At 35.6% G+C, this 26,646-nt stretch overlaps 1 protein-coding gene across 1 annotated transcript in view; it reads left to right on the forward strand.

The window, feature by feature from the left end:
* The window catches only part of LOC150103590 (cyclin-dependent kinase 10-like), a 120,370-nt gene that overhangs the window by 54,071 nt on the left and 39,653 nt on the right, over nucleotides 1-26,646 (forward strand). Inside the window, exon 3 of the mRNA XM_090398496.1 lies at nucleotides 22,353-22,424. Coding sequence (XP_090254622.1) covers nucleotides 22,353-22,424 — 72 coding nt within the window. The remainder of the gene's footprint in view (nucleotides 1-22,352; nucleotides 22,425-26,646) is intronic.

Here is a 26,646-nt window from a genome sequence, read left to right on the forward strand (position 1 = left end):
AAACATTACACTCAACAACCAAGATTTATTAGTCAGCGTTTACATAACTTCCCTTTTCACCAGTGTCCCAATCACTGACACTATCTTGCTCTTACAGAACATATTTCCACACGGCATCACAGCCGTCTTTATCCACATACTTCGCTCTGGATATTTCGTGTGGCAAAACAATTTTTACCTTCAAAAAGAAGGTACAGCCATGGACTCACCGCTTTCCCCCCCAATAGCTAACATTTATATGGAAGACTTTGAGCAACGTGCTCTAGAGACAGCATGTCTAAAGCCCAAAATTTGGCTCAGATACGTCAACGATATTTATGCCATTTGGTCCCATGGCCGCGAAGCTCTAAATACATTCCTTAGCCACCTAAACAAACAACACAAACTTATCCAATTCACCATTGAAATGGAAAAAAACAACTCTCTTCCATTCCTAGACACACTTATCACACGTCTTCCCTCTGGCTGTCTCTCCTTCTCAGTTTACCACAAACCTACACACACACATACACAAAACTTCTTAATACCACCCAACACAAAAACTAGGTGTCATAAGCACCCTTAAACACAGAGCTCAAACTATTTGTTCTAATGAACAAGCTCTAAACCAGGAATACAAGATCATCAACCAAACATTTATAAAAAATGGATACAGTGAAAAAAAACTATTCACAAGCTCCTCCATAAAGATACCAGTAAGAACAAAAAAGATTTCAGGAATGCTATTGCCATTCCTTATGTTAGAGGCATTTCTGAAAAAATAGACAGAACACTACGCAGATACAACATTAAAACCACCTTTAAATCCCCAAATAAGTTAAAGACACCTACTCAGTTCTTCTAAAGATCCTCTTTCACACCTAACCCACCCAGGAGTATACAAAATACAATGCACATGTAACATACCATACATAGGGGAAACAGGGCGAACTATCCCAATTAGACAAGACGAACAGAAATGACACATTAAATATCTCCATTTTGGAAAAACTGACCTTTCTGACCACGCACTCCAAACATACCACAGAATTGATTGGAAAAATACCAAGTCCCTACACCGCACCAAAACCTGGTTTGAGAGGAAATTTAAAGAGTCATGTGAAATGCTCACACATAACCCAAATCTCAACAAAAATGATGGCCTAATCATTCCAAGAATGTGGAGGACCCATCTACAACCTGTATAACAACCTAAAGTAGCCAAAGAAAAATCCCACTACAAGAAGACAACCTGAGGAAGTGTTTGTAACATTCAACAGCAACTGAAGGAAATCATATTATAACAATCAGAACTGTACAAATCTAGAAGAATGTTAATACATGAGGACTTTAGCAGTTTATTGTAGTTGTAATTTTTTTTCTGTTTTATTTATTTTTTATTTATTTTTTATCACTAGAGGTCAGGCTAGGGAAAAGGATTAATTAACTACGTCGATTTAGTTTACCAGTATACAGGGCTAGAGCATGTAGCTTAGTTCCTTATACGCATGTATCCTTCTGATGATGACCTCGATACAGGGGTTGAAACATCAAGTTTTATTTTATTAGTAATTAATAAAATAATCTTTTCAACACATGTGGCTTTGTGTCCCTAAATTTTTAAATATGAATGTTGATCACCGTGTAACCGAAAGAAACTTTAATATATATTTCCAGTATTTCGGCAATGTCACGTTGCCATCTTCAAAGGAACCTACAATAAAGACGTGCACGCAGCCAATAAACACAGTAAATGAGAACGAAGTGAGAAAGCTACAGTTTTCCTAAAAGTCCTGATGGTGCCCCCTAGCAGGCTATGTAGGTATTCTTGGCCGTTGGGCTTAAGATCACCTGATGTAAGCTTCCCAAATTTGGGACAGTCTCATGCAACCAAATTTGTTGAGGTTTGGATAGGGCTGAGGCTGATTCCATGAATAGTCTTTCAAATTTAAACTTGCTACGGTGTATTATTGTGGCTTTCTTCCACCTATTCTGGGGCATGTATCCAGAGCATGGTCTGCAAGACCAGAGTGTCTGTACTAGTGAAACTGGATGTAGTCCTTGTGTTCTGAAATTCTGATATTCGCTGTCCTACCAGTTTGGCTAATGTAGGACAGTTTACAGCTGCAAGGGACCTGATATACACCAGGCAGGTCTAGGGGGAGTGGTTGGTCTTTAGGGGAGCAGATAAAGGATGCCAATTTTCTATATGGTCTGTAACAAGAGGTCGAGTCATGTTTTTTTAAGATTTTGGTAATTTTTTCTGAGGTGCCTCGGATGTAGGGAATGGTGATGGATTTAGAGTAATTCTTGTTATGAAGGGGGGGGGGGGTTACTGTGGTTCACAAATTGCTGGAATCTTTCAGAAAGCCAGTCTTCAATCCATCTAACCAATCTGTTATCCACTCCCATCTTCTGCAGCTTATATACCAATCTATCATGTGGTAATCTATCAAATGCCTTTGCAAAGTCTAAGAAAATCATTGTATACGAATCTCTCATATCCAACACATTTATCACGTTATCACGAAATGTAAGCACAATGCTAAAACAAGACCTACTCTTCACAAATCCATGCTACTCATCATAGAGTATCTTATGTCCTTTAACCCAATTTCTCCAACATTTTGACTGCAACTGCAGATATACAGACCGGTCTAGAATTGGAAACTTCTCTCCTAGAACCATACTTGTGCTACTATTTTGCCTTCTTTCCACTTCTTATGTACTTTCCCCACTGCAAGACTTACATTAAATAACCAAGGTATGGCTGACTCTCTTGCACATTCTTTAAAAATACGTGGTGATATGTCATCCATTCCCACACCCTTATTAACATTTAACCAAAGCAACACTTAATACACCTGTGCTTTCACCTTTAATTATCCTAATACTTTCCTCCCTTCTACATGTTGCATAGCATTATTCATACCAATATGATATAGCAGTGGTGTTCAACCTTTTTTACTACACGAGCTACTTTTCTATAAAAAGTTATTCGGCGATCTACTCTCTTATATAGAAGTTATTCAGCGATCTACTCTCTTATATAGATCACGTTCCCCCAACCTGATATCTGATTATGCACAAATAAACAACTAAAAAAAAATACACAACTAAAAACTTTATTTGTGTATTTAAATATTTATTTATCACTTTTAATTATTTTAATACAACAAAAAAAACAACAACAAATATATAGGAATAAAATATTTATTTCTCTATGTTGGAAAACCAAAGTTAGAAAAAACAACAGATTGATTTTTCGTGCAATATGATTTTTCGACTGAATTTTTCTTGCAATATCAGTTAATATTGGGATTTATTCATGTGCATTCTTCCAAATAACTTCATTGTTTATTGATTTTAAATGTAAACTATTCTGAATGTTTATTATCTCAAGTTCTACTTCAGCTTGGTTTATATCAAACAGCCCACTAATTTTATTTGAAATTTCTGTGATGTTCAAGTTTTCTTGAAATGGATTATTGATAAAAGATATAATCAATTCAGTTTTATTAAAATCTTTAAATCTTGAATTTATTTCTTCCTCAACTAATTCTATTTCACGAATAAATTCTTCTAAATCATAGCGAAGCATTTCTTGATTTTGTTCAAAAAATTGTAATAAATATGGGAGATGTCTAAATTCGCGGTCATTTATATTTTTCTTTAATAAAGTAAGTATTGTTGGAAAGTTTTTATTGAACTTAACATGTCAATTAAATTTTTATCTCTACCTTGTAACTCTAAATTTAAATTGCTTAATTTCATACAGAAATCTACTAAAAATGATAAGCGTAACAACCATCTTTTATCACTCAATTGTGGATAAATATCTCCTTTTTCATCAAGAAAATTTTTATATCATTAATTAATACAAGAAATCTTTCTAAAAATTGACTTCTGCTGAGCCAGCGAACATTATCGTACAACAGAAGTTCCCTATCATCATCTACCTGTAATTTAAATAACTGCCATTGCAGGGCTTTTCCTCGAACAGAATTTACAATTTTAAATGTAATATCCAAAACATCTTTTGTGTTTAATCTTTTACTACACAATATTTGTTGGTGAATAATACAGTGGTACTTTAAAAAATCTGGATATTTGTCATCGTTTTTACATAATGAAATGAAGCCTGATTTATTACCTATCATTGCAGGAGCACCATCAGTAGTAATAGACACAAGTTTAAAAAGCAGAAGTTTGTGTTATTTTACAAATTCATCAAATGCCGAAAAAATGTCTTCTCCTCTAGTCCTTCCCAATAATGGTATAATTTTCAAAAGTTCTTTACTTGAATAATCTCGAAATACCATGTGAATAAATACCATTAACTGAGCAATATCAGTGAAGTCATTTGATTCATCAAATTGTAATGAAAACACAACACTGGTGAATGTCTGACATTAACTGAGTATTCAGATCTGCAATTAAAATTTCAACTCTTCTCATAACCAATGTTCTGGAAAGTTGTAAATCTTTAATATTCGAAATGATTTCATTTTTATTTTTAAAATCAGAAAATAAAGATTCTGCTGCTGCAAGAAACAATTCTTTTAACTCTCCATTAGTAAAAGGCTTTTTTGTTTTTGCACACTTTTAAAGATGCAATAGTGACTGATATTAGTTTATTTATTACTTCTGAAATCATATTTTGTTGTCCAGAAAGTCCTGCCTTTAAATTTATAATTTTTGATTTACATATTTCGGAATTTTTGGGAAAATCTTCATCATATTTTGCATGTAGCAATCGAAAATGTCTCTCAATATTATCTTTTTTTGGAATTGCTACAGATGAATTACAAATCAAACAACAACACTTTCCATTTACCATTGTAAAGAAAAAATCCTTTTCCCATGCTTTGTGAAAATGATACGGCTTCTATTTCTTTGATACACTCATGATTATCTTCAAATTAAATGAAACGCATACGATGTGCTTTTGTTATACGTCTACTTTTGCTATCCAGTCGTTACTGCGATATTGTAAACTTTTATTATTATTTAACTTTGTATACTTGTAATTTCTATTAATTACTTGTGATGTGTTTTACTCTATACTTTATTCTCTGTTATTCTAATTTGCTGTATGCATTTTCTCTCTCTCAGAATCTCTCTTGTTTGTCTTATTACATGCTATGTTTATCTACCTTTCGCATTACGAGTCTTATGCCTAAGATATTAGAAAATTTATTTAAAATGAGACTGCGTCACTAATATCTTTGATTAGTGAAAAGAACTCAAATATACGGCTGGTAGATTTCTCTCTCTCTTTCTCTAACACAAATTCCTACATTAAAACTTTCACAAACAGTCGTGGTCTATTCTTTTTCTTAATTTCACGCTTTGGCCAACTCACTTATGTTCCCGCTCAACAAGTCCGATTTATTTTAGAAACAGTGCAGTTGTAAATAAACAAACAGGCAGCACTCTTTTAACAAGAAAGTCAAATGACAATTATTTACATTATTATGAAATATACACAAATTCAACATTAGGGAGATTGCTTTCTCTATCCATCTATAAAAACTCTTTAGCAAAAATTAGAACCTTCTTTCTTCAACATTAAATACTTTCTTTAACACATAAGGTTACCTACTCTCAGTTTACAAATTTTTACTTATTAATCTCTAAGCTTACTCGTAAAGAGGTTACCTAAAGCTGTGTTAAGTTATCTTTACACATTTGATATCAACCTCTAACATGCCAATTGATTCTCTTATGGACATTTCTTAACTCTATTAAACATATATCTCAAAAGTCTTTCTTGTGAAAATTGTGAAAATTGTGAAAATTATATAAACGTTTTGAACTTATAAAGGCTCTGTATCTCACATTCAGTCAAAAGTCTTTCACTAAAAGTTCTATGGCAATTCTGCAATTCTTTAGTCTCAGATTTTTTTTTATGAAATTTTGGCTCGGCTTCATCTCATTGGGAACATAGTGGGCTGTAGGCTCATTCAGTTTATTTTTTTATAATATTCACATGGGACTTAACCTAAGTAAAAAATCAATGTAATGTGCTTTGGAATATTTAATATTTATGCTACAATCGAGTTTTTTACACTTTGCTTATAATCATGTTCACTCGGCTCGCTGTTTGACTTCCACTGATCCAAATTAATTCATTTACCCGGACTTATAAGAAAATGACTGATTTGGCAATTTTAATGAAAAATAAATAACCTATAGCAATACACTTAAAGCGAATTAAAAATAATACAAAATAATGATAAATAAAATATTATGTTTCCATTTTTAATTAAATTTGTAAGGAGGAATACACAAGAGATCGATCACGATCGACGGGTTGAACACCCCTGTGATATAGTATGTACTCTGATGAATTGTTCATTAAATAATACCACTATATTATTCACTATGGTTATTCTACCATAATTATTTTTCCTCTTGCTTGTTACATAGCAGAAAAATTCCCTTGGATCAGCTTTGACCTGACTGGCTAATCACCTCTCCTATTCTACTGTTTTTTTTTTTTTTTTTTAACTAGTTACTTTTCTGGCCTGTATTTTATATTCTTCATGCATCTTTTCACTACAAACTGTCTTGTACCCCATCCTTAAAAATTTCTTTTGCCATACTGCTTGCTCGATTTCACATCTTACTCCTACTCTGTTTATTCACTTAACTCTTGATATGCAGTTATCTATTTCTTATGTCAGAAACTTATTGCCATATCATTTCCCATGATATGGCAATAAGTTAGCATAATAGAAATTTCCGAGGTGTTAGTCATGTTTTTTGTTTTTGTAAAATTCATTTCAAGTCTCATCAATTTGCTTTTGTTATTCAGTTCATTTTATCATCTCCATCATTCCGTTGAGATTTTCTGAGAAGATGGCAACATCATCAGCAAATAAAAGATTGCTTAGTTTATTTCTTAAGATACCAATACCTTTGTTAGTCCGGTCAGGTTTTCTGAATGCTTGTTCAGGTGTAGCTATAAAAAGTCTAAGGGAGTTACTGGATTATCTTGTTACATGCCTTTATTAATGTGGGAGGTAATTTACTTTTCTGCATTCATCAACTCAGTGTATTGATGCTAGCTGACTATGGAACTTCTCATAATCACCCACCTTATAGTTCCACATGTATACCTTCTTGATAATCTTTTCCTGTTTAACTACCTTCCAAACCAGAACCTCATGATCACTCTCACCAATAGTTGGCAGTGTTAATACCTCCTTCACAACCACATCTGAGGATATCACAAAGTCCATCACCTGAACCTGAAAATCTTGTGTTGCTTCCACCACATTCGCTGCTGAAGATAGTTCTCCCACAGAAACTCAACAAATTCACTCTCCTTGTTACCATACACCTCGCTCTCATTCCCTCTCTCCTACTGTTTCCATTTTCTCCTCTTCTAGCACTCCCATACCTCTCTCTCTCTCATTCCGTCTCTCCTACTGTTTCCATTCTCTCCTCTTCTATGCTAACAACTCATCCAGCCAGGCCGACAGGTTATTCTAGACTGTTCTAGATCTTGTTTATTGTTGAAGGATATTATTTGTGCAGATAGGTATGCTCTGGTACATATTCAATGTTGATACTATGTAGCATAATAGAAATTTCCAAGGTGTTAGTCATGTTTTTTGTTTTTGTAAAATTCATTTCAAGTCTCATCAATTTGCTTTTGTTATTCAGTTCATTTTATCATCTCCATCATTCCGTTGAGATTTTCTGAGAAGATGGCAACATCATCAGCAAATAAAAGATTGCTTAGTTTATTTCTTAAGATACCAATACCTTTGTTAGTCCAGTCAGGTTTTCTGAATGCTTGTTCAGGTGTAGCTATAAAAAGTCTAAAGGAGTTACTGGATTATCTTGTTACATGCCTTTATTAATGTGGGAGGTAATTTACTTTTCTTTCTGGACAAACAGTTACTTGGCTTTTAATTGTAAATAGCTTAGATTTCTCAGATAGCAAATAGTGTAGATTAGATTTAACATTTATAATCTAAAATATTAGCATGAACTAACATATCAAATGCTTCATAATAGATAAAACCAAATAAAGAGATTTGTTATTTTCATTATTAATTCAATTAAACCTAATGGAATTAATATACAGCATAAAAAAGTAATTAAACTCATAAATAGCTTAGATTTTTCAGATAGCAATTTTTTTTTAGGTATTCCAGTATAAAAATTGTAAATAACACACACACACACCTACCTACCTACCTACCTTTTAGGCTCAGCATGTCAAAAATTAGAAAAATGCCTAACAAACTCAGACACATGTAAAATAATAATAATGAAAAATCACTAATTTACAATAGAGAAAATAATATGCACAGTGATAATTGGGCTTAAAATAATGCACTAAAAATTACCCTGTTTTTAATATTAATTTTGAATTGAACTGGAAAAAAAAAAAGGAACACTTGACCAACGATTGGAACTGCAGATATGAGAGTCCTAAGAAAGATTAGGGGCGTAAACAGATGGCATCAATTTCCTCGTTTTTAATATCATATTAAAAATTAGGAAATTAGGAAAGGACATTGTTAGCATCCAGGAATGTGTTAGCAGAGCTAATCTCAGGTGGTATGGTCACTTAAACAGAATGGGAGAGGAAAGATTAGCAAACCAAGTGTTCTCTGTCAGGTTGGCAGGAAAAAGACCCAGAGGAAGACCAAAATATAGGTTGATTGATATGGTAAATAGTGCCTTAGAAGATAGAAACATAAGACCTAACAATGTTGGAGCCTTGACAGGTAACAGATTGATTTGGAGGAAAATTGTAGATTGGAAGTTAGTAATGATGTAAATTTTTCATGTAGTACTATCATATCCTGTACACCCCTTGAGGGCACATGTCAGGAATTTAATGATCATAATGATGCTGAACATCAATTAATGGATTTTTTGTTGTTGAGTCTTAATGGATAAGTCTGAAATTGAAGGTAGGTACTTTATGCACTTAAGCCCAAACAAGCAGCACTAACTTCATCTGTCAGTCAGTTTTTTCTCTCCATTTTAGTGTTGTTTAATACCAAGAATGCAGTTTTGCAAGAGTATGTAGAGGGAAAATTGTGAGTAAAGCCATTGCTAATTCCCTAGTAATGTATACTACTACATCCGAATACTTAATTATTTTAATTGTCTGTTCTAAACTTCTGAGTTGATTAAACCTTCTGCCAAACTGATCATTTATTGAGTTTAAAATGTTCTGGTAATTTATATTGCAAGGGCTCCATTTCATTTTGCACTTCCAAGCTCACCTCCTTGTAATGTTTTTTTTAGTCGAGGAAAATACTTATAAGTTTTCCCCACATCTCATTTGAAAATTTGAAGTTTAGTTTCAAAGGCAATGTCAATACTTTGGCCATTACCTTGTAACTTTAAGTTTAGTTCATTCATTCATAAACTGAGAGGTTTGTAAAAAAATCAGTTTGCTGATCCATGTCACTGAGCTGCGGAAACTGTTCCAAATTTTTATTTTCCGCATGTAACTTAATTTCTTCATAGCACTTTACAAATCTTTCGAAGACTTCCCCTCAGATCAACCACCTCACATTGTTGTGCATCAGTAGTCTGCTGTAAATTGATTCAACTTCCTGCAATAAGTAGAAAATTCTTTCATGTGAAGGGGTTGAGTCTATTAAATTAACTAGTTTTGTTACAACTCTCATTACATCATGTAGTTCTGAGAATCCTGCCTTGGCACACAACACCTCCTAGTGGATAATGCAATGAAATGGCACAACTGGATGTCCAATAGCTTCCATAAACAGTTTCACAAATCCCACCCTTTCTCCCACTATATTGCATTCCCCATCTGTTGTCACCGGCACAACTTTAGTAATGATGTAATTTTTTTTTGCATAAAGGAGACATATTTATTTATTTACATAAAGGAGACATCCATGGTTTCCCTGCTTTCACCACTGCTGCCGAACTACTTTGTGGAGGCCTTTGCAGAGAAAGCGTTAAACTTTGTCCTACATGAACCCATTATTTGGCTATGCTACATAGATGATATGTTCTCCATTTGACCACATGGCCAGGATACTCTCAACATTTTCTTAACAGTCTGATAATCCCTGGCTTTTTTCATTTACAGAAACCCACACATGCTGGTAGGTAGATTCATTCACCAACAGTCCCCCCCCCCCCCAACAATATGGGATTATAAAAACCCCATAATGTAGTGCAAAATTAATCAGTTCTGATAACAGTGCCCTAACTACTGAACTTGACCAATTCTCAACACTTTCTTAGCCAATGGGCAATCCTCACCAAATCCAAAATCCCCCCCCCCTCTCCAGAACAGACCACACAAAATCTATCACCATTCCATATATCTTTGTGCATCTGAAAAATGAACAAAAATCCTAAAGAAATACAACCTTACAACTGCATAAAAAATTGGCATCACTTATCCACTCACCAAAGACTGCAACATTTCTTAAACCTGCCTGGTGTTTATCAGGTTCCTGTCTTGCTACAGCCAAAGAGGCAGAAGAGCCAATGTCAAAATTTCTGAAAACATAGACTACTTCCAGTTCTACCATAACAGCCACTCTGAACTTGCTGGCCATACTTAGTACACCCACCACAGGATACACTAAAAGAAGGCCACTCTACTCCTCCATTTCAAATATAAATATGAGAGGCTATTTCTGGAATCTGCCTCAGCCCTGAGAAACTTTCCAAACTTCAGAAAATTTGAGTGCATGAAACTGCCTTAAATTTGGATAGCACTCATCCTCAGATCTTCAGCCCAGTCTTGGCCTAGTGGCCAAGACCATCCAATTTAGCTCATTAGGAATACCGTTTAGGACTCTAGGGCCAACTTTGGTTGCATTTCTTCAGCCTCCTTTATCCAGTGTTAGTGCTTGCATGCACATATCATTGTTCTATGTTCCCTGATGATGGCAATTTGACTTTGGTGTAATTATGGTCTAATTTTCTCAAAAATAATGACTATTCTTAACATGACTGTTTCAGCTAAAAACTAGTCTCTTACTTTTGTATTGGCATCTATATAATACTGTAGTTTCTTTTTTTAATATATTCTTGTGGGAATGGATGTCTTCAACATATTGTCTGCAAGTCCTTACTTGCAGACAATACTGTCTGCAAATATTTGTCTGATGGTATCTGTGTTATCCAAGGTCACTGTTAACAAATCTTTGTGTCTGTCCATAGATGGCTAAGTTGCAGGCACAGGACATTTCATTCACTCCTAGGTGTGATGGAGATTGGAGTTTGTCTTTGGGAGCAGATGAGGGTTGCTATGATTGGAAGTCTAGTTTGAATATGGTATAGAGGTTATATTTATTTTTGTATTACAGTTAGCTTTTCAGATGTATCCTTGATGTAGGGGATAAAAAAGTAGTGCTTGTTTTATGTGTTTGTGGAGGAGAAAAATGATGGAGATGGACTAGATGATGACTCGATTGTTTTGTGTGTGTGCATGTTGGCTTTATGAAGAAAAAAGATAATGAATCACTTGAAAGAACTGTGACTAATGTGTCAAGAAAGGGCTGACAGTTATTTGATTCTTTTCTATTATGAAGTATATTTTAAAGTATTTGCTGTTTTTAATTGCATTAAAAATAAATCTAATATATTTAATCCACATGGCTAAATGACACTGCATCATCTACTAGCACAGACTGAAAAATAAAAACTAGTCTAGTAGTGAAGTAACAAAGTTCTTCCCACTTCCAGAAGAACTTGAAATATTGACTATCAAGTATATCAGTATATATATACTTAAATATCCTTTTGTATTGTTATTTTATTCTTCTTCTTTCTCATCCATCAGTTGACAGGTTGAGTCCTCTATTAAAAAAATCTTTGCCATCTGTTCTATCCCTGCCCATTTCTGTCATCTCTTTCTCTCTGAAGCTCACTAATTGTGACCTTTCCTTCAAAGACTGCTGCCAAGTTCTTTGTGGTCTGCCTCTTGATCATCTTCCTCCAATGATTCCATTCAGGACTATATTTAGTAATCTTTGAAAGGACATTCTCTGAAGGTGTCTACACCATCTTAATTGCCATTTAAGAATTATAGCTATAGTCTCTAGAGTTTAATTCATGGTTGCTTTCTCATTTGTTTTCTGTTCTGACCAATGAGTCTTTATTTTTCTTTAGCATTTCAATTCGAATACTCTGATTTTCTGTGTATCTTTCTGATTGAGTCTCCAAATCTCAACTCCATACATTGCTGTAGGTATAATAATGGTTTTATAGAGTTTTAGTTTGAGGCTTTTGAAATGCTATTATTTTTTCATATTTTATTTTATTTATTCATATTAGAACATCCTTTGTTAAGATTGTATTTTATTGTTTCTGTGTTATCAAGATTGTGAGTAATGAGACTACAAGGATATGAAAATTACTTTACTTGTTCGAGTATATGATTTTTTGAATTTATTGAAATATTTTCCTCATCTCGTCATATTTTCATTATTTTAGTTTTGCTTAGACTAATTTTCATTCCAAAAGTTTTGCACTCTTCATTTAAAATTCTTATTTTATTTTATTTTTTTTAATTGTTCTTTAGATTCTGCAAGAATAATACATGGTGTGAGATAGAGGTAGGGTTACCATATTCTAAAATGCCAAAATGCTGACACCCCATCGTCTGACCAACTCGTTCCAGACACAAAAATCTAACATAAATTACTGATTAGATTAAATTTCCTATCTTTGAGTTTCTTATTCGGCTAAGAAATAATGTGGGTTTCAGTATCCACTTAATTTAAATAATCTAACACAAAAATAAATACATATGTTTGAAATCTTTACCTTTGTAAACCTTTTCATTAATTAGATGTGATGACTATGCTTAGAACACACAAAAATATGAGATTTTAAGTGTCATCATAAGTCATGTAGTCCTACATGAAAAAGAATTAGACTTATCACACTACATACATTACTTTGCAGCCCATGCATATTTTTCACTATATTTAATTTCCTTTAGCAGTTCTTTGTTTCGACACAAATAGTTTAACATATTTTTACATGTAAAATGTCTGTAATTAAATTTAACTATAGCAAGTCCTTTCACAGATTCTGTGGTAAGTCTATTTCTTTCCTTGGTCCACTGAGATTGTTAATACACTTTCAACACTGGCATTGTGACCTGGAATTGCAAACAAGAAACTGAGCCATCATTAAAATTTCATTGTACTGTTCTTCACTCTTGCAGAATTCAGTGTAGTCACACCATTTTTTCTGACGACACTTCTGAAAGAATATTTGTTAGCAGCAATAGTAAGCTGTATTCCATGGGTGAAGAAGCGGACACAATTTGGCGTAAAGTGGATGACAAATGATATCAAACAGGAACTGCAGTGGAAAAAGAGATTATGGAAGATATACAAGGAGAGGGATGGAGGACAGATACACGAAGAATATAAGACGCAGGCAAGGAGAGTGACCAGAATGGCGAGGAAGGCAAAACTGGAATATGAGAAGAGATTGGCACTATGATCCAAAGAAAATCCTAGGGAATTTTTTAGCTATGTGGCCAGTAGGAGCAGAAATGACTGTGGAAGCATGACATTGTGTGGGATAAAAATGGGAATAGAGTGACTGATGCAGAGGACATAGTGGAGTTGTTCAATGAGCACTTTATTGGAGTATTTCATCCTGGAGAAGGTTTTAATACTAGAAGGATAGGGTAGGATCAGGATTTAGAGATGCAAGAGGAGAGTGTGTTCCAAATACTGAGTACTCTGGATACCAATAAAGCTGTTGGACTGGATGGTATTTCACCATGGATTTTGAGAGAATGTGCTAAAGAACTGACTGCTCCATTGACCTGGCTTTTCAATAAAAGTCTGGCTGAAGGAAAGGTACCCAAAGGTTAGGTTAGGTTGTACCTAACCTAACCTATCTTACCTTCCTTCCAAAGAATGGAAGAAAGGTAAGATAGTGCCACTGCATAAAGGCAGTAGCAGACTGGAAGTGTCTAATTATAGGCCTGTTTGTGTGTCATCAGTAGTTGTTAAGGTCTTGGAGAAATTAGTGAGGGACTATATACAGCATTGGGTAGATGAGGGTAACATTATCTGTGAGAATCAACATGGATTTGTTAAGGGGCGCTCTTGCTTTAGTAATATGATTGTCTTTTATAATAAAGCGACAAGAGCAGTTGATGGGAGAAAGGCATACACTGCCATTTTTTTGGATTTTGCAAAGGTGTTTGACTGGATGCCACATAATAAGCTGATATTTAAGTTGCAGTACATGGGTTTAAATGTCGTGTTAGTTAAATGGATTCAGGATTGGCTTTCTGATAGGTATCAGAGAGTTTTGTATGATGGGGCAATATCAAGAAGGTTACAAGTGGGGTTCCACAGAGCTCAGTACTGGCTTTTTATATCGATGATATTGTCAGTGGATTGCAAGGGGACATTCAGTTGTTTGCAGTTGATGTGAAGTTGGGAATAGTTATCATCAGTAACAGTGCAGATGTGGCAGCCCTGCAAGAGGATTTGAATAAACTAGACAGATGTGCAAATAAACGAGGTTGTCTGTTCAATGCAGCAAAATGTAAAGTCTTGAGGTTTGGGATCCATCGATGGGAGTATGCGTACTCGATTGGAGAAGCTGTACTGGAGGAGGTAGAGGAGACAAGAGATCTGGGGGTGATGATTGATAGAAAACTGAAATTTAGGGAGCATATTGCAAAGGTGGTGAGGATAACTTAGGGGATTACTGCAATACTAAGAAGGACACTGACCTGCAGCGATAAAAGAGTTATCATTCCGTTGTATAAGGCCCTGATCAGACCACACTTAGACTATTGTTCTCAGATTTGGTCCCGAGGATTTGAAGTGGATAAATTGACTGTGGAAAGGATACAGAGGCAGATAACAAAGATGGTTTCAGGACTGTACAATATGAGTTATGAGGATCAACTGAGGGAATGTGGACTGCAGAGTTTGGTGGATAGAAGGAGAGGTGACACGATAGAATCATTTAAACTGTTGAGAGGCAGTTACAGGGTAGACATTGGAGAGTTCTTTCATTTGGTGGAACAGCGGGAAGGAGCGGTGACAAGTGGCGATCCCTGGAAGTTACGAAAGGAGGCTGTGCGCAAGAGGATGAGAATTGGTTTCTTTGCGTGGAGGGTGGTTGAACCTTGGAATGCATTTCCTGAGAGAGTGGTTGGAGTGAGGATGGTTAATGGGTCCAAGGAGTGGTATGATAGACTTTGTATTTCCTAAAAACGACCTCCCACGATGAGTCTTTTGACTCCATGGAGACCTGGATAATAATAATAATAATATGAAGCAACAAATCTCTTCAAGTTGGAAAATTGGTCAAAACATTTGCTGTCATCAACTTGCACACCTCGCTCCATCAGGAAGTGTATGCATTCTTCTACACTTTCTCAAGAGAGTTCTTTAGGACCTAGCCACTTAAAACAAGAAAATTCATTAAACTGTTGCATCCACATGTTCAAATAGTCTAAATATCCTACATAGAGTGTTTACACATTACACCAAAACTTTTTACCCCAGATTTGAAGCCATCACTTTCCATTTTCTTCAACATGTCCTTTGCTTTCCATGAAGATTATATTTCCATTACATCGATAAGGAAATATTGTCTTCTTTCTCTAGCCTGCTAATATGTGAATCAAACACACCAATTAGAGACTGCAAATGCCATAGATAGATTTCACAGAAAGGGTCTTCAAAAAAAGTTCTTTATTACAGCTGATGGTCTATTTTGAGATAAAAATAATTATTTAAGTGCTGGATTCATTTGAATTAGTTCTTTGAACAGCATGGTGCAAGGAAAGCCAACATGGTACAGACCTGCTTGACATTGTCCGTGTGAAGTCTCTCAAGGAGTTCTGTGCTGGTATTCTATATCCACAGACTCACAGAACTCCTTGAGAGACTTTGCACGGACAATGTCAAGCAGGTCTGTACCATGTTGGATGCAATTATTAAGGATGTGTGCAGGGCATCCCACTCCAACCAATGATTGGTTAACCATCCTCTTCAAGTTTGCAAATACAGTCGTACCCCGACTTACGTGAATCCGGAGTTACGCAGTTTCTTATATGTATGTATTCCCGTCTCGCTTCACGCCTCACCACTAGCCGTATCTTTCAGGCGGAGGCTGCATTCGCTAGTGTCGCACATGCTGTGAACAAGCACTGACATGTTTTGCGGAGTCTCCATTCACACATGATTTTTATAGTCTACAAACCTTGCAATTGTTTAACGTTATGTTCTTGATAAAATTTTTATCACATAAAAAATAATAATGTCATCCAAAAGAAGCAAATCCGATTCTTCTACAGCTAGTAAGAAAAGAAAAACATTGACTTTGGAAACAAAACTCAACATTATTAAGGATTTTGAAGGCAGAATGAAAATTTGGGAGCTAGCAAAGAAGTTCGATCTACAGGAATCCACAGCAAGAACAATCATAAAAGAAAGGTTTACAGATTTTGGAGGACATATAGATTCTAATGAGGAATGAATTGTAGCCACAAGGTAAAGAATAAAAAAATCATTAGCTTGCTATGATGAAATTTTGCGTGACAAGAAAAAGACATTATGCCGTCAGACGAATCTATTAGATTTTATGAAACCATCAAAATAACTTTCTTTTTGTTTTATGTACGAAAAACTACAATTATGATTATATTTCTTAAAAAATATAGGTGTTTTTGTAAACCTTTGGTCCCAATTGTATGTTTGTATATATATAAATTATATGCAAAATTATACCCCGAGTTATGCGAATTTGACTTATGCGCTTTTTGTTGGTCCCACCTACCGCGTAACTTCAGGGTTTTACTGTACATTATTGCCTTCACCTCTTGCAAGATCCCCCAAACATGGTATTGCAATTATCACCCCAAAAAGCAACACATTTATTTTGAAGTCCCAAATTGTTTAGTGTTTCCCATAAGTTGAAATAGTTTCTGCAGTTTCATTTGGTTTGCTCTCAACATTCACTACTTTAATCTGTAAACCTCCATTCTTGTAGTCAAAATATTGAATAAGGATAGGAAATACTTTCACGTTACCATAGTTACTAGCATCTATTGAAACACCTATAAAGGGAATATCTGCCATGGATTTGATTATAGTTTCTATCGAATGGGGAGCAAGAACAGAATTTACAACGGCTTGTGTTTTTTGTGCGACCACTCGACACTTTGGCTGAATCACTGAAAATTTGTTTCAACAATCCAGGAACACAGTCCATGTAATTGTAACTGTTGTGATGAACAACAGTATGATATGCAAAGGCCCCTTCAGCAGCACTTACTCTGTCTTCCAGTTCTGAATTTTGCTTGATAAAATAATCACTTAATTTTCCTGTTGAACTCTGTCCTCTAACACACTTTAAATGCTTTTCTGTTTTTGCATGTAGTTCCAAGTCTTTTATCCCATGCTGTGCAACCAAAACGTATGTACCAGGATTGCATACTGTACATGCAGCCTCCCACGGTTCACGTCCAGGGCAAAAACATGGAAATTTATCCTATGATTATCATTGAAGGAGCACTTTCTTTTAGCTTTAGACATCCTCCAGATAATCTGAAATAAATATAAGGTGATATAAAATTATAAGATGATATAAAATTATATCGTAATGTTTAGGCAGGCCTACATGATGGCTATGTCGTAACCTAAAATGTGGTATATATTTTAATTCTAATATAATTTGATAATTTATTATCTTACTTACTTGGTAAGGTCAATAATACTAATTAAGAATGAACAAAACTAAGGATGTGTCTTGATTTCCACTTCAAACACCACCACTGTCATAGCACTAAGCATACAGTAATGCCATTAACATGAGGCCAGCGCCAGTGAGAAAGAGCAAAACGTTGAAAAAAAAAAACGAATGCAGATATCTAAAAGCGCAATTTGATTTGATTATTGATTCAATTGTTCTATAATATAACCAACCTTCTGCATTCTTGTTTCAGCAATGTTACCAACACAAGAGCCTGGGGAAAAAATCTAAAATGCTCCCACAGAAATGCGGACAAATCAGAGGGTTTTCGAAAATGTATGTGGACAGTATTTTCATTATCAAAATGCAGACAAGTCCGCATAAATGTTGATGCATGGTAACCCTAGATAGAGGTGAATAGAATGATATACTTAGTTTTAATGTTGTTATAGATCTGGTGATGTGGATGATAGTGACTATGAAATGTATAATCCAATTAGCCGAGCAAATAAGAAAAGGATGATCATTATAGGCCATTTTAATTATGGCAATATAGACTGAGATGATAAGATAGTAACTAGAAGTAAAGAAAATGAGTTTTTAAGTTTTTGAGGGACAACTACCTCAGACAGTATGTAACAGAGGGCATGAGGATTGAGGGTCTTGGATTTGATCATCTCATCAGAAGATGTAAGCCTTAAAGTACAAGCCATTAGGAAAAAGAAAACCAGGACATCCTCTTAAAACGATTCAACGATGACTTCTAAGGTCAGAACAGGCTATTGATGATGATGATGATCAGAAGATGTAATTATAAATGAGGTGATTTACCCGCCAGTTGGCGAGAGTAACTATGAAGTGAGTATATGAGAAGAAAAGAAAAGAGTATATGTGGAACCACAAGGCTGGTTATTATGAGGAGCTGGGAGACAGCTTACAGGTGTAGCATGGAATAAGGAGTTAGCCGAAAAAGAGATCATTACAGCTTGGGGAATATTCAAGAACTATCCAGCAATGTCTAAATGTATTCCATGGGTCAGAAGGTTAAATAAGATAGTGTGAAATGGATGAATAAAGAGATGAAGCATGCGATACAGAGAAAAAAAGTCATTAGGCAGACAGCATAAGAGAAGTGGTAATAACCAATTCCATAAAGATTACGGAGCGCAGGTAAGGAGGGTGACTTGGTTGGTAAGGGTAGCAAAAGTGATGTATGAGCAGCAGTTAGCTAATGAAGCCAAAAAGAATCCTAGGGAGTTCTTTTGATATGTAGACAGCAAAAGAAAAAAGAATGATTATGGAAGGATGACATTGACTGGAGAAACTGTTATAAGGACAACTACTGCGGAAGATATAGTGGAGATACTTAATGAACAGTTTATAAACGTCTTTCATTCTTGTGAATGTGAGTCATGAAGAAGTTGAGCACAGTTGATGATGAGGAGGAGAGCCTGACTCTGAGTGAGAGAGGCATATGGGGAATTGAGCAAACTTGATGTTAATAAAGCTGTGGGACTTGATAATATATCACCATGCATTTTGAAGGAATGTGCCAAGGAGTAAGTAAATAACTGAATATCCCCATCCAAATCTTCACTAATATCATTAACATACAGGTTGAACAGCAATGGCCCTAAAACAGAACCCTGAGGCACACCACTAGTGATTTTCCTCTTCCATGATATTGCTTCCCCACATAATTTTTCACATAATTTTTTAATACGAGTCTTGCACTGATTCCAAAGGAGTGAAGGAGGAAAAGATTGTGCCACTTCATAAGGGAAGTGATACTCAAGCATCAAATTATAGGTTTATCTGTATGTCAGAAGTTGGTTAAGGATGCTGGAGAGGCTGTTGAGAACTGGGATCCAGAATTGAGTTGACAACAATGGTATTATCTTTGATGGACAGCATGGATTTGCTACAGGGAGGTCATGTTTTAGTAATCTACTTACTTGTTGGAAGTTTTTCCCACTTGGTTAGACTATAATAAATTCAGTTAAATCCCCTGTCCAAGTGCAAGCAAACAAAGTTTACACCTGAAGCAACTTCAGGACTGAGGCAACTCGTGGTAAAAGCGAACCAGGCTCTCATCTCTCCTTGTCTTAGTATCTCCCTTAATGCAAAGCATATCTCCTTGCAGACATGTATAATGCTATGCATCAAGAGAAGGGCCACCACCCAGAGGTTAAACTGAATTTATAGTCTAACCAAGTGGGGGAAAACTTCCAACATCTTTCTCTAAATCCAGAGTAATTTAATAATAGGGTGGTATACCCTTTGGCAACTCGTATAGGTAAATATGACTTCTCCATTGCTTCTGCCTTGCTGTCACCACCTGGGTCTGACTCCCACTGATGAGAACTCAATGGGTGTCAAGGTCGGTCTGGGTGGTGGCCCTTCCCTTGATGTATAGCATTATACATGTCTGCAAGGAGATGTGCTTTGTATTAAGGGAGATACTAAGACAAGGAGAGATAAGAGCTTGGTCCACCTTTACCACGTCGCCTCAGTCCTGAAGTTGCTTCAGGTGCAAACTTTGTTTGCTTGAACTTGGATAGGGGATTAAACTGAATTTATTATAATCTACTTACTTATTACAATAAAATAATGGGTTCATTGGACAGAGGAGAAGAATACACAGTAGTATACTTAGATTTTGCAAAGGCTTTTGATGGACAACCGCATGATAAGTTGATAGTCAAACTAGAGCGGATGAGGTTGGATATTCGATTTAGACTGGAGACTGGTCATCTGATATGTATCAGCAAGTCGTATATGGGGGAGCAATATCCTGGAAGAGGAAAGTCACTAGCGGTGTGCCTCAGGGATCTGTTTTAGCACCATTGCCATTCAACCTGTATGTTAATGATATTGAATGAAGATTTGAATGGGGATATTCAGTTGTTTGCAGATGATGCAAAGTTGGGATGAACTGTGAAGAGTAGAGAAGATGACGTGGCCTTTCAAGAAGATTTGAATAAAAGAGGAAGGAGGATATGTATCAGCAAGTCGTGTATGGGGGAGCAATATCCTGGAAGAGGAACGTCACTAGTTGGTGTGCCTTGGGGATCTGTTTTTGTGCCATTGCCGTTTAACCTGTATGTTAATGATATTGATGAAGATTTGAATGGGAATATTCAATTGTTTGTAGATGATGCAAAGTTGGGATGAACCATGAAAAGTAGAGAAGATGATGTGGCCTTTCAAGAAGATTTGAATAAAAGAGGAAGGAGGATATGTATCAGCAAGTCTTGTATGGGGGGAGCAATATCCTGGAAGAGGAAAGTTACTAGCTGTGTGCCTCAGGGATCTGTTTTAGCACCATTGCCGTTCAACCTGTATGTTAATGATATTGATGAAGATTTGAATGGGGATATTCAGTTGTTTGTAGATGATGCAAAGTTGGGATGAACCATGAAGGGTAGAGAAGATGATGTGGCCTTTCAAGAAGACTTGAATAAAAGAGGAAGGAGGATTGAGTTCTATCAGTTCCCTTATGAAATGGCACAATCTTGCCCTCCTTCCACTCCTCAGTGTTGCAAAATGTAAGGTTTTAAAATATGGGAAACAAAAATGGGATATAGTATTTATGCTTGGTGGGGATATATTGTTGGAGATGGAGGAAATAAGAGATCTTAGGGTGATAGTGGATAAGATTTGAAATTTAGGGGACACATTTCTAAAATTGTGAGGATAACACAAAGAATTATGGGAATGATGCAGAGGACACTGCATCATTCCCATAATTCTTTGTTTCCATAATTCCCATAATTCTTGTAGGAATAAGGAGATTCTTGTTCCATTGTATAGGGCTTTGATTAGGCTATACATGGACTACTGTGCACAGATTTGGTCACCTGGTTTTCAAAAGGAAGAAGAGATGTTGGAAAAGGTCCAGAGGTGACTGACTAAGGTCTGATCTCTGGAAAGTCGAATATGAGGAAAGGTTGAGAAGATGCAGTTTACAGAGCCTAGTGGATAGGAGGAATAGGGGTGATATGATAGAGACATACATGTTAGTAAGGAGTATAGGATCAGTGTTGGAGAAGTTTTACAGAAAACAGTGGAAGATCAGGGAAAAACCAGAGATCATCTCTGGAAGCTGTATAAGGAGGGTGTGAGCAGGGAAGTGAGAAGCAGGTTTTTGCATGCAGAGTTGTAAATGATTGGAATGCCTTGCCTGAGAGTGAGGTGTTTGCAGAGAATTTTAGTGTGTTTAAGGTGCAGTATGATGAGCTGTGTGTGTGTGTGTGTGTGTGTGTGTATGTATGACTAAAGGCCTCTTAGATGAGTCATTGATTCCTTGGGGTGTTGAGATAATAATATTGCCTGCATATTTAATGTGGCTGATATTCGTGCCATTTATTTTTTTGTCGACCTGGTTCTTCAGTTATGATTTGCATATTTCTTCGAGATAGATAATAATAAATTTGATGAGAGTGGGCAACCCTTCATGACTCCTTTTTCTACTTTGAATTTGTCTGTTTTTTATTTTATTAAATTTGACAGTTGCTTTGGTAATTTTATAATAATTCACAATAAAGGTTTGAGTACCGAATCTAACATCATACATTTTAAGATGTTATTTTATTATATGCTTTTACTGTTATTTTATTATATGTTATTATTATAATAAAATCATAATTTTATTATAGACAAAGCAAAAGATCTTAGAACCAAGGAGATTGTAGCTATGAAGAAAGTTAGGGTAGCAAATAGAAGAAATGGTAAGTACAAATTCTATACCTGTCCCCCTAGAATTACAAAAATTAGAGTACTATTTTTTTGTAATCAGGTAGGTACTGTAATAATTCCAAGTTGTTGCTGACCTGGTTATCTGCCATAGGAGAGCTGCCTTTGGTGGTACCGTAGCTAACAAAAAGGGAAAAGATTATTTTATCATTGTATCTCCAAGAAGACCATAGTTTATCCATACTAGGCACTGATGTGCTATAAGTTTTGCACCCTCTGTTTATGTATGTATTTGATTAAAATTTTTAAGGCAGAACACTGGAATAAGTGTTCTGCCTTAAAACATTTATTCCAGTGGCTACTAAATAAACATTTATTTATTTAGTAGCATGATGTTTCATCCCAATTGCACAGGATTTCTTCAGGTGTAAATAAACAAACTAGTAGGACTAGCAGGACAAACAAAGGTGACAACTGTAATACATTTATATAAAAGAGACTGATGTTATTTTTTAAAAATTATTTCTAAAATTGTTCCGAACATTCTGCGTGTTTACGCATCATGCGAATGTTCTTTACTATTGAAGGCTACGATGTATTCAGACAAGTTAATATTTGGATTAATATTTAAATGTTTAGGATCTAATGCTATTTCCAAAGATTCCCATCCCATATTTTTCTTTCTATTGTAACATAGCAACAGTGTAATAGTTCTGATTTATCCCTTAAAACTTGATGTCTCATTTGCAAAGCATCTTGTCGCCAGCTGAAGAGATCACATGATGACAAACTGAGGCTTCATTTCTATGGTATTCAATATCTATCTATATATCCCCCCCCCCCCCCCCCCCCCCCCCACACACACACAGTGTCCAAAACCTAAGGATTGATATAAATTAAAGATACCAAGAAATTATTTACTTGGTTTAATTCTTTATCCAAGTGTAAGCAAATAAAGTTTGTGCTTGAAGTATTTTCAGGACTAGGGCAACTCGTATAAGGAAGCTAAGACTTCATGTCACTTTTCTTAGTATCCCATAATGCAAAGCATGTCTCCTTGCAGACATGTATAATGCTATGCATTATGGGAGGGGTCACTACCCAGACTGGTTACAACCTTTATTGAGGTCTCTTACTTATATGAGTTGCCCTAGTCCTGAAAATACTTCAGGCACAAACTTTGTTTGCTTACGCTTGGATAAAGGATTAAACCAAGTATATAATTCTTGTACCATCATTTTTTTTATTTTGGTTTAACCAATAAGAATAGAATTTGGTCGGCTAAATCCACAGGTTCTCCATTCACCACACAGTTGACATTTTCAATGATTCTGCCTATTTTCTTTGTCTTTGTCTTTTTTATTGCTGACCGTCATACCATATCTATTACAACAGCTATTCAATTTTCTCTGACTAAATTGAATAGCTGTTGTAATAGATATGGTATGAAAGTCAGCAATAAAAAGACAAAGACAATGAAAATAGGCAGAATCATTGAAAATGTCAACTGTGTTGTGAATGGAGAACCTGTGGAACAAGTAAAACATTTTAGCTACTTAGGCACAATTTTTACTGAAGATGGTAAATTAAATATAGAAATAGACAACAGAATCAGCAAAGCTGGTATGGTGGGAAGTCAATTGAATAAATTCATATGGAATAAGAAAGAAATTAGTCAGAACACTAAATTAGCTGTATACAAGACAGTGTTCAAACCAGTTTTAACTTATGGATCTGAGAGCTGGGTCAGAAGTAAAACACTTGATCAAAGACTAGAGACCGCAGATATGAGAGTCCTGAGAAAGATTAGAGGCGTGAACAGATGGCATCAATGGCAATATCATATTAAAAATGAGGATATTAGGAAAGAACTTGACATTGCCAGCATCCAGGAATGCGTTAGCAGAGCTAATCTCAGGTGGTATGGTCACTTAAATAGAATGGGAGAGGAAAGATTAGCAAAACAAGTGTTCTCTGCCAGGTTGGCAGGAAAACGACCCAGAAGAAGACCAAGATATAGGTGGATTGATACGATACAAAGTGCCTTAGACGATAGAAATATAAGATCTGATAATGTTGGAGTCTTGACAAGTAACAGACTGGTTTGGAGCAAAATTGTAGATAGGAAGTTAGTAATGATGTAATTTTTTCATGTAGTACTGTCATATCCTGTACACCCCTTGAGGGTATATGGCAGGAATTTGATGATGATATAATTCTTGGTATCTTTAATTTATAGTATAACCAAGTGAAAAAACTTCTAACATCTATCCCTAATCCAGAGTAATTTAACAATAAGATGTGATACCTTTCGCAACTCGTATATGAAAATATGATTTCTGAATTACTTCAACCTTAGTATTATCTCTGGGTCTGGCTCCCACTGAAGAGGCCTCAATAAAGGTCGAAACCGGTCTGGGTAGTGACTCTTCCCATAATGCATAGCATTATACATGTCTGCAATGAGATGTGCTTTGCATTATGGGATACTAACAAGTGATGTGAAGTCTTAGCTTCCTTATACGAGTCGACCTAGTCCTGAAAATACTTCAGATGCAAACTTTGTTGTAATAGGTTTCATGGTATGATAAGAACACAGATGGTTAAGAAAATAACTATTTATTAACTTAAAAGCTAATATTTCGCTGGTATTATATCCAGCATCTTCAGAGCACACAACACAAAGTTTGTTACAAATGCAAGACAACCACAATCCGGTGTAACAGTGGGGCTAGTATAAGTGATTGCAGCGTGCAACGCAAGACTAAAGTCCTAATATGGTGCCATCTAGGTTAACAAAATAAAAAAATAAAATTCAAGTTTTGAAATAGTAGTCCAAATGATAGTCTTAGAAAGTTTGAAAAAATATAAATTAAAAAATAAAAGTAATAAATATTAATTTGGTCTTAGGATGACTGTCTCCCAAATCTTTGGTAGATTTATACAGCCATACTTGTTAAGGTTTGGAGTATGTTTTAAGGCTTCTGTTGATTCCAGGAACAACCTCTCTGACTTGTAGAAGCTTCTGTGCATTACTTTTGTTTCTTTCCAATTGATCCTGTGTGCAGGGGTATCCAAAGCATTGTCTGCCAGACCCAACTTACCATAGCGAAAGTGTCAGATATATTTTTTGTGTTCACTGAGGCGGATGTCCACATTTCTTCCTGTCTGTCCGTAGTAGGCTTGATGGCAAGAACAGGGCACTTCATAGACACCTGGATGTGATAAAGGAGTGCATTTGTCCTTAGGTGAACGGATGAGAGTTGCTAATTTTATATAAGGTTTAAATACTATGCGTAGTTGGTGTTTGTTAAGCACCCTAGATATCTTTTCAGATGTGCCTTTAATGTATGGGATGGTGATGGTTTTGTTGTAGTCTTCTGTGGTAGATAGAGGAGATTTATGGGTAGCATTTAGTATATTATTTATTTTTATGGGGATTATAACCATTGATTAAGAAAGTTTGATGTAGGTGAGAAAGTTCAGCAGTGAGAGCAATGTCATTGGAACAGATTGCTCTGGCTCTATGGGTTAGTGTTTTTAAGATACCATATTGTTGAGAAGGGTGATGGTGTGATTGTTTGTGTAAGTATCTCCCTGTATGTGTGGGTTTTCTATAAACCGAAAATGATAAGGAACCTTCTGGAAGACGTGTGATCAGTGTGTCCAAGAAGGGCAGGTAGTCATTGGCTTCTAGTTCCATTGTAAAGTGGATTTTAAGTTAATAAATAGTTATTTTCTTAACTATCTGTGTTCTTATCATACCGTGAAACCTATTACAACATGTCTGACGAACACATAAGCCTATCCACGCGTGTAGGTGCAAACTTTGTTTGCTTACACTTGGGTCAAGGATGAAACCAAGTATATAATTTCTTGGTATCTTTAATTTATAGTATAACCAAGTGAAAAAACTTCTGAGGATTGACAGTAGTTCAGAAGATTGTAGCTGCAAGTTCAGATGAATCAGCCTGCAATTTGTGTAAGTGACGATTGCAAGTAGAAAGTAGGTACACATTCAAATTTGAATTGTGTACTAAGGGGTCCTGTGATAGCACTTCAGGATAAAAGGCAAAAGGCTCTGATAAGCAAATTGTGCTTGAAGGAAACTCTTTTTGTGAAGGAATAAAGTTGCAAACTTTGGATTTCTTGTAATGTCTCGAAGACATCACTAGATGATTTCACGTGGGGAAGAATTATTAGAAACCTTGAAGAAGTTCACTGAATTACTGATATTGCCAGAGAGTTTGGGATCTC

This window comes from Typopeltis vanoorti, chromosome 9 (genome assembly GCF_054136105.1).
Source record: "Typopeltis vanoorti isolate ZY-2024b chromosome 9, IOZ_Tvanoo_1.0, whole genome shotgun sequence".
Lineage (NCBI taxonomy): Eukaryota > Metazoa > Arthropoda > Arachnida > Uropygi > Thelyphonidae > Typopeltis > Typopeltis vanoorti.